At 45.4% G+C, this 9,147-nt stretch overlaps 2 protein-coding genes across 2 annotated transcripts in view; one reads left to right on the plus strand and one right to left on the minus strand.

The window, feature by feature from the left end:
- The first annotated feature begins 400 nt into the window (after positions 1-400).
- Positions 401-2,887, plus strand: DYNLL1 (dynein, light chain, LC8-type 1). Its single transcript, XM_010828628.1, has 3 exons — positions 401-549; positions 755-892; positions 2,460-2,887. Exons 2-3 carry the CDS (start codon positions 761-763, stop codon positions 2,595-2,597), a joined length of 270 nt encoding a protein of 89 aa, XP_010826930.1. The 5' UTR covers positions 401-549; positions 755-760; the 3' UTR covers positions 2,598-2,887.
- A 2,004-nt stretch (positions 2,888-4,891) lies between these two features.
- COQ5 (coenzyme Q5 homolog, methyltransferase (S. cerevisiae)) overlaps positions 4,892-9,147 on the minus strand; it is a 16,759-nt gene continuing 12,503 nt past the window's right edge. The window contains exons 4-7 of the mRNA XM_010828629.1: positions 8,422-8,528; positions 6,922-7,010; positions 5,968-6,079; positions 4,892-5,883 (exon numbers count right to left, since the gene is read on the minus strand). Coding sequence (XP_010826931.1) covers positions 5,773-5,883; positions 5,968-6,079; positions 6,922-7,010; positions 8,422-8,528 — 419 coding nt within the window. The 3' untranslated portion in view covers positions 4,892-5,772. The remainder of the gene's footprint in view (positions 5,884-5,967; positions 6,080-6,921; positions 7,011-8,421; positions 8,529-9,147) is intronic.

The raw sequence follows: 9,147 nt of genomic DNA on the forward strand, positions 1-9,147 counted from the left end.
CGGTAGTTCTTTCTGACCTGGGGAGGCGGGGGGGACGAGGGGGCACATAGAATACGCAACTTCCAAAGACTGTCTTTATTCGCGAATGCATCCTGGGACAACCTCCGAAAATTTGTAATCATTTCTCTCGGCCGTGGCGGAAGCTCCCTTTGCATCATCTCTCTAGTCTCGGGTACGTCCTCGCCACCCCGCCCCTGCACCATCTTCCCGATGTTTGGGCCTCACCTCGTGCGGCCCATTGCCGGGGTAACCGACGCCTAGAGCGGTGCATTGTGGTCTGCAACAAAATGCAGGAGAAAGACCCTGAGGGAACCATTGAGTCTATAGGCCAATGGGAGAGTTCTAAGGGTTGCGTCAAGCCAATAGGGACGTTCGGCGGGGGCGGGGTCGACGGGAGAAGGGCGGGGCTTAGGTACTAGGCGGCGGCGGCTGGCGTGGGGCTCCTTAGATGCGCCACGGCTTCGGTAGCGACCGCCTCTCTACGCGGGTGTGAGCTTCGCCAGCCCCTCCCCCAGGAGACCGTTGCAGTCGGCCAGCCCCTGCTCCTTGGTGAGAAACTCAGGGGGTTCCGCTCTCCAGCTTCGTCCCCTACAGGACTTCTCCCGCCTTCTGTTCGCGCGGCTCGCGCTTCCTGAGAAGTGGGGTGGGGGGCATCGTCCCGGGGTGGCGTGGGGCTGGCGGAGTGGACCGGGGAAACTGCGCCTGCAGCCCATACTCCTAACTCCTCATCCTTTGCCTTGGCCTCGCCCCTCAGGTAACCATGTGTGACCGAAAGGCCGTAATCAAGAATGCCGATATGTCGGAGGAGATGCAACAGGACTCGGTGGAATGTGCTACTCAGGCATTGGAAAAGTATAATATAGAGAAGGACATTGCGGCCCATATCAAGAAGGTGAGGACGGGGCGCGGGCGGGGGCTCGGGCAGTTTGCGCACTGTTGGGGCAAGTCACAACTTCCTTCCCCTCTATAATGCGTCCCCAGAGCGCTGGCAGAGATCCTTGGGGGCACGCAAGGTGGCGCGGTGTAGAGGTTTCCAGAAAAGGACGCAAATGAATTTTGCACTTCTCTTGAAGATCGGCCCCTCAGCGCCCGAAGTTTGTTTTTTTTTTCTTTTTTTTTAAAACCCAGCTCCACGGGGAAAGCGCCACCTAGCAACGGTTTCTAGGATCAGGGAGCAGCGGTTCCCCCTTCTGCATGATTGCTGCGCCCAGGATCCATCTGGGTGTTGGAGAGGGGGGAGCTGCGTGGGTGTTTCCAGCAGGGTCGGAGGGAGATCTTGCCAGCCTCCAGTGGGGAGTCAGTCGGCAGTTGAGGGAAAGTGGGTGGTGGTGGTTGGGGACTGGGTTGGGGGATTGGTAAATGGCAGTCTGTAGAAAGCTGGCAGGTCTGCCAACTTCTCGAGCTGTGTTTTCTAGAAGGGAAGGAAACTGGCAGCCTAAGTCGTGGGAGGGTTCCAGTCGAGAATGAGAAGATGAAAGATTTTAGATGGAACAGAAATAAATACCTTTTCTGACAAAGGCAGCAACAGCAGTGCGTTTGTCTAGTCTATAAGAATGTATTCCCCTTAATCTGAAAGACGTTCCCACTGTGTACAATACAGTAGTAGCCAAATTTCACGTAACTGGCCAGACACTTCTCATACATTTATAGAGAAAGATTTCAGAGAAAGACTAGCTTTGGCCCCTACCTAGAGCTACTTAGTGATGAAATTAACATAGGCATTCTAGTTCCTAGAGCTTCTGAGGGTGGGGAAAAATAGGGAAAAGTTATTAGTGCAATTTGCTAGCCTTGAGGACCAGGTGGTAGGGTAGATTGGCACCATCAGGATAGATGGGGGAAGAGGGCTGTTGGCAGTAAAGATAAAATTTGCCCAGGTGGCTGTCAGGTTCTTCTTCCAGCTTTCTTTTTACAGGGACAGTGGAGCACCAAGTGTCTTGTCCTTTAAATTTTGATCTCCAGTGGTTTAGCTGCTCACTGAGGCTCTGTTCTTTCGGAAACCTTTTGTTTTCAGCAATACTAAAATGAGTTACAATGGCAATATTTTGGGCTAAATACTATTCTCTTGGATTTGGGGGTACATGTCATACACTAGGATAGCTTAGTTCTTTTAGAGATAAATACTAGAGGGTAAACTATAACTGATGTCACCTGCTGTCCCTGAATATTATAGAAGTTAGAAGGTGTAATTACCATGATAACAAAGCACTCTCAGAGGCTGCCCTTTCTGACTTTTACCTCCCCAGCCCCCATTCCCAGTTTAGCTCAGACTGCAAGTATGTTTGCATTAATGCACTATGTAGGCGATTTGGAGCTGGGGAACATTCTTTCATTTTAAGAATTTGCAGATGCCGAAGTTCCTCCTTTCTGCTCCTACGGGCTCTGTTTAGGAGGCAAACTCTGACCTCAGGTTTAGCACTAAAATTCTGTGTTTTTTCTCCACCTCCCCCCTCCCCCCCCAGGAGTTTGACAAGAAGTACAACCCCACCTGGCACTGCATCGTGGGGAGGAACTTCGGTAGTTATGTGACACATGAAACCAAACACTTCATCTACTTCTACCTGGGCCAAGTGGCCATTCTCCTGTTCAAATCTGGTTAAAAGCATGGACTGTGCCACACACCCAGTGATCCATCCAAAAACAAGGACTGCAGCCTAAATTCCAAATACCAGAGACTGAAGTCTTCAGCCTTGCCTAAGGGAACATCTCCATCTTTGAACCTTTGTTGTGTTTTGTACAGGGCATTCTCTGTACTAGTTTGTGGTTATAAAGCAATTAGTAAAACAGCTTACATTTGTATTTATTTTCTATTCCATACCTCTCTGCCCCATGTTTTTTCTCTTCAAAATCCATTCCTTTAAAGAAATAAATCTGTTGAAGTGTGCGTTAATTACCGTTTGTTCAAATAATCTATTGAAGATGGCCTATTACTTGATCTTGGGTAGGTTGGTGGGGGTGATTCCTTGAAGTTTTTGTGGAATGTAATAGACTAGCCTATTCAACACTCTGGAGTTTCATTCTTGTCCAGCCTGCTCCTGTTGTACATGGAAGAATACTACTCAGAAGTGCATGTTGAGAAATGCATGGCAGAGAAACTCGTACTCCTAACCTGATAAATACATTCCTTAAGTGCTCCTTCTGTGATAACTGCTATAGACTGTTCTAGGCCTTAGGCCTCAAGAGAAGATGAATGTGTCGTATAACTCCTTTAGGTTTTCTGTGGCTGTAAAATGGAAATAAGCTGGTGAGAAAGTTGGGCTAATGAGAAATTTGTTGGGCTGTAGACATTTACCCTCCCCTGCCTTGGCCAAAGTATACTCTAGAGATTAAAGGTGGTCTTAAAGGGAAAAAGCTTTTGAGCAGCAGTCCTCCATGTGATTCTAATAAAGTCTGCAGGAATTTAAACTTACAAGCCTGCTGTGCTGTGCTTTTTAACTAGCCGTGTTCACATGTGAGTTGAAGCTTTCATTAGAAGGCCCAATTAAAGTTGTGGATAAGTAAAGTTTTCCTGCTCAGTTTTAGAAAGACAGATCTCAATAAAAGCAAGTAAAGCAGACAGCTTTTGTAGATGAAATGATCCAGAGGCTAAAACAACCCACACCATCTTGGGAAACTGCAAGGAAGGTCCTGGCTTTTAGTTTCCCTTTGTTTTCAGTGTTATACGAGGTAAAGCTCCTTTGTTTTAGACCTTGCAGCCAGGCTACAGCTACACAGAGGAAGTGATAGATCTGAATTGATCAATGACTCCGTCTTAAGAATAGTATTAAGTCTAACATCTTTGGGAGACTTTTTCTTAATGAGAACTTGGGGTTTTAGAAGTTCTGATGAAGCTGAACAATGTTAGGACTGGGAAAGTTTCAGGGTAGAAAGCAAAAAATTGTTTTAGGGTAATTAAAATGGGAGAAGAGTTTTTCCTGCTTTCTGCAGGAAAAAGATAAGGAGGTACTGTGGAACAGGGGGCTGCAATTGGGGTGATTTAGGTTTGGATTTATGTGAACAGACTGAAAAGGTTCCTGTAATTCACCTTTCTTCTAGCTGCTTTCCCACTTTTGTGATCTGGCTATATTTGTTTGAAACCCGACAGGTATTCGGCCTCCAAAGCTGCATCAATCTTGTCGATTTTAGCTCTTCTTAGAAGCAGTCCAGCAAAGAGCCTAAAGCTGCTCTCAGGCCATAAACAGCTGGACAGTGGGAGTTCTAATTTGACCTGGCCCATATCACCAGAAAGTGACAGCTTTTAACTTTTTATTTCTTGATTCAGATATGAGAATCACTGCCACTGATAGGACTGGGTTGATTGCCTATGAAGATTTTTCAGTGCCTGATCCTTGTTAATTTCAAAGGCTCCAAATGGCTGAAAACAAAATCTACGCTGAAAGTTTTTCTAAGGTTTAGCATTGTATCAAAAGTTCTTAGGTGCTGTTCTTTAAGACACTTGTATATAGACAGCTGTATCTGGAAGCTTTTCAATGACAGGGCAAGATCTTGTGAGTGAGGGCACATAAATGACCCCATCCGTGCTGGGGCAAGAGGGTAGCACATCTGAAGACATTTCAGATAGCCTTGTCTGAGGTCTCTGCAGGACCTCCCTGGTGGCTCAGCAGTAAAGAATCTCCCTGCCAATGCAGATGTGGGTTCGATCCCTGCATCGGGAATATTCCTTGGAGAAGGAAATGGTAACCCACCCCACTATTGCCTGGGAAATCCCATGGACAGAGGAGCCCAGTGGGCTACAGTCCATGGGGTCCCAAAGAGTTGGGCATAACTTTAGTGACTCAACAACAATAGCAAGGTCTCTGCAATTAAACTGCCAGCAACTCCCAGGTTGATTTCTGTAATTTCTTACCAGCCCTTTTCCCACCCCTACCCCCCTGCAAAAAAGAAAACCCTTAAATTTCATCCACACTGAAAATATTTATGGTTTGATTTTAACATCAAATATAGTGGACTATATTAAGGAGATAAGAGCTCTGCCCCGCTCTGCTGAGCACTGGAGGGGGCTTGGCTAGATAGTTACCAAACTTTTTTTTTTGGCTATAAGATCCTTTCTTCAAATGTATTCTGACAAGCTCTCAATTTTTTAGATGTGAAAGCAGAAGTCTGCTGGTACATTTATTCTTTCAACAAGGATTTGTCAAGTTGTTTTCTTCATGACTCGAACTGAGGACACAATACTGGCTTTTGGTGGAAGAGTACTGAATGAATAATGAAGAAAGTGTATTTCTTTCACCTCCCTCAAGAAGAAACTGACAAAATCCACGAAAATTGTAAACTCATTTAGTGTTTCAGTTGCACAGTTCTGGTTGTGATCCTTAGCCCTATACTTTGGGCCTTGGCTTTTGGCCCCAGACTTAGTCCTAGGCTGAAAGGTGAACTTGGGTATAGCTAGCAAGTTTTCTGGTTCAAATCATCATTGGATTCAAATGATTCATTATCCCTCTGGAAGGCAGCACTGGCAGAGAAACTACAAATACACTTCAAAATTGAGTTTTAGTGCTGGTTTTACCTTAACCACATACTGCACACCCAAAAAAAATAGGACTTAAGTAAAAGTACAGACAAATAACTCTGGGAGAAGGCCTGAAGCAGCCCCTAAGGAAAGCTGCAGTCAAGTGACAGGAACTTGGTTCTTTCACTTTGAGATTGGTCACATCAGAACGCGGGTCCAAGGCACATAGGCCTCAAGCAGAGATGTCCTGCTGCTGGTCACACTAACTGGATTATCCTCCAGCTCCAGACTTCTGACAGGATGTGACTGGTTCACGCTTCAGAATCTTAACGGAGATAAAGTTTGAAACCAGAGTGAATGGCTACAATGCCTGATGTGAGATTTTCATAAGTCACCTTCTGAAAACCTGCATCTTCTATCATCTCCTTGAATTCCTCCTAAAACACAAAGAAAGATACAGCAGAAATTGCCTGGATTTCAACTGTGGAGCCTTGGGTTGTAAGCTATAGATTTTTTTGTACCTGAGATGGGAACTGTCGGATACTCTCTACAAGGTATTGGTAGGACTTCCAATCTCCTGCAATGACTTCTCCCAGGACAGGAATGACCTGGAAGCTATATACATCATAGAGCCTAAACAAAAAGGCAAAAGATTAAGATTAGAACATGACCGTTAATAAGCAAGAAGGTCTAAGCCTGGGATTATAAACTCAAAAATGCCTATAGGGGTCAAGCAAGTACCTGAAATAAGTGACCCAGTTGAGGGTGTGGTGACAGGCACAGTTAGGAAGGTCCAGAAAAGTGGAGAAGGCAATGGCACCCCACTCCAGTACTCTTGCCTGGAAAATCCCATGGGCGGAGGAGCCTGGTAGGCTGCAGTCCATGGGGTCGCTGAGAGTCGGACACGACTGAGCGACTTCACTTTCACTTTTCCTTTCATGCATTGGAGAAGGAAATGGCAACCCACTCCAGTGTTCTTGCCTGGAGAATCCCAGGGACGGGGGAGCCTGGTGGGCTGCCGTCTATGGGGTCGCACAGAGTCGGACATGACTTAGCAGCAGCAGTAGAAAAGTGGGGAAGGGGCAGTTACTACCCAGCTCTGATTATTGCCATGTGGGAATATGGGCTTAACCAGGATTGCCATATTCCTGATTTCTCAGCTGAAGTTGGAAATCCAAATTTTTATGTAAAATTTCTCAATTTTAAAATATAGACATCTAAGTCAATTTTCTAAAGTAACCATGAGCCAAACAAAATACATATGCAGGCCCACTTGAGTCTCTGGTCACTGGTTTGAGACTCTTCTGGTCTAGGTGTTATCACTCAGAATTGGCTGACCACAGAAGTGGCACTGTCCTTCAGGGACTCAGGGACTCAGAGGTTCCTGCTTAAAGCTACTGGCTGTTTTCTATCCATTTGGGAATGGGAAACCCTTGGCTGGATGGTGAAAATCAAGCCCTGTTAACAATACCAACCTGGATAGGAGGGGATTGTTTACTTGGCTGAACTCCAGACAGAGAAACCTTCCTCCTGGTTTCAGGACACGGTGGGCTTCCTGTAGTGCCTGAGCAAGACAAGAACAATAGGACACACCCCTCAGCAACCCTCACTCGTCTCTGGAAGGCTGAGGCGGCACTAGCTTCTGTGGGCGTTACAAAGCGTGCTTCCCACAGACCCCGTGTTCAATCTCGGTTGGGAAGCTTTAACAGCAGAACAAACCCAGTTTCCTAAATCTTTTAGCCATTCCGCTGCCCATGACTAGAGAAGGTTACCTGGAGTAATCTTCTCTAGTAACTGACTCAGATTGGGGCAGGGCAATTTTTGAATTACTTCTCAAAATCATGATGGCTATCCCTCTTTGATCCAGCAATTTTCCTTCAAAGAGTCTATCTTACAGAAATGTTTCTACCGTGGAAATGACGTGGGGTTATTCATTACAGCACGATTTGAACAGCCTAAGAGCAGAAGCATCTTAATCATCAATGAGAGACTGGTTATATTAGGGAATATATATACAAATGGAATCTATGCAGCTATTTAAAAAAGGAAGAGCCAGAGTTCTTTATGTGCAGACATGGAAAAGTTTGCAGATATATATATATATATATATATAAAATTGTTTTTGCAGGTATATTTTTAAGGGAAAAAAGCAATGGGCAAAATGTTTCATATGCTAATATTTTTATTAAAAAAAGAAAGGAAATGAATACACTTAATATGCCCAAGACATCTTTCCAAAGATACGCCACTCAGAAATTGGTGACCACAGAGGGAGGACCACTCAATGGTTAGCACACAAGGATGAAGATTTTTTAGGGATATATCCCTTTTGTGCTGCTTGAGCCTTGAATTTATTAAATTTTTTTTTTAATTTACAAAGAATAATAAACTGGCTATAGACACAGGAAAAAAATGAAATTAAAACACACCATAAACAACATCCCACCCAAAGCTGGCAACCAGGCAACTGGAGTCCACGGTACAGAAATGAAACTGGGGGCCTTGCCTGTCATCTTCAAATGTTTGGACAGAATGTTCAAGTAGAAATAAAAGAAGAGCTGCATCAAATTAAGGGCTGAACATTCCCTTCTTCCAACAGAGGATCCGTGAATCTAGCCACCTTCTGCCAAAATAGGGGCTGAGTGCCTTTTCTGGTGTCAGCCTTGGGAATTGCTCTGATCTGTGAACTCTGAGTCAGGAGGCTTCATGGAGAGAGAGCAAGACTGACGGGCTCGAAGATATGAATACCAACTCAAGCAACAAAGGCTTCTATGGGGATCTGCTCTGTGGTTTTGTTTTTTTTAATTTTGTGAGCAGGAAAATTGGCAATTAAAAGGATTAAGACCTCTCAGCCTGAAACATTCAACTCAGGAGCTGGGCCCGGAGAAGAATCTCTCCCTTTCCTCATTCACTGGGGAGCCACCCCCAGAGAGCTAATATCCTGAGTCACACCAGCAGATTCGGCCATGGTTAACCTGATCAATGTGTGTGACGTTCCGGATCCCAAAGGCAATGGTGTAAACATCAAACTTGTTATCGTCGAAGGGCAGTTCTTCTGCATCTCCCAATATCCAGGCAAGTCCTGAAAGAGAAAAGCAGTTCTGGCCTCAGCCTGGACTGCTGTCTCCTCTGCACCCAGGGAACTGTCAAACCTGGGAAGAGGGTTGTGGGAACCCCTGAATTTGTAGTCAGCTGGACAGAAGTATGGGTACCCTGAACACCCTGTTTGTGGCTGTCTTGTGAACTGGGGGCAGTCTTGTGGCAATAAGCCCTAAACCTGTGGAATCTGATGCTAACTCTGGTAACTAGTGTTAGAACTGAATTGAATTGTTGGACAGCTGGCTGGCGCTGGAGAATTGGAGAACTGTACAGTGCTGCAGAGTACATCATGAGAAACGCTGGGCTGGAAGAAGCCCAAGCTGGAATCAAGACTGCTGGGAGAAATATCAATAACCTCAGATATGTAGATGACACCACGCTTACGGCAGAAAGTGAAGAGGAACTAAAAAGCTCTCGATGAAAGTGAAAGTGGAGAGTGAAAAAGTTGGTTTAAAGCTCAACATTCAGAAAATGAAGATCACGGCATCTGGTCCCATCACTTCATGGGAAATAGATGGAGAAACAGTGGAAACAGTGTCAGACTTTATTTTTGGGGGCTCCAAGATCACTGCAGATGGTGACTGCAGCCATGAAATTAAAAG

Source organism: Bison bison, unplaced genomic scaffold, assembly GCF_000754665.1.
Source record: "Bison bison bison isolate TAMUID 2011002044 unplaced genomic scaffold, Bison_UMD1.0 scf7180017864495, whole genome shotgun sequence".
Taxonomy (NCBI): domain Eukaryota; kingdom Metazoa; phylum Chordata; class Mammalia; order Artiodactyla; family Bovidae; genus Bison; species Bison bison.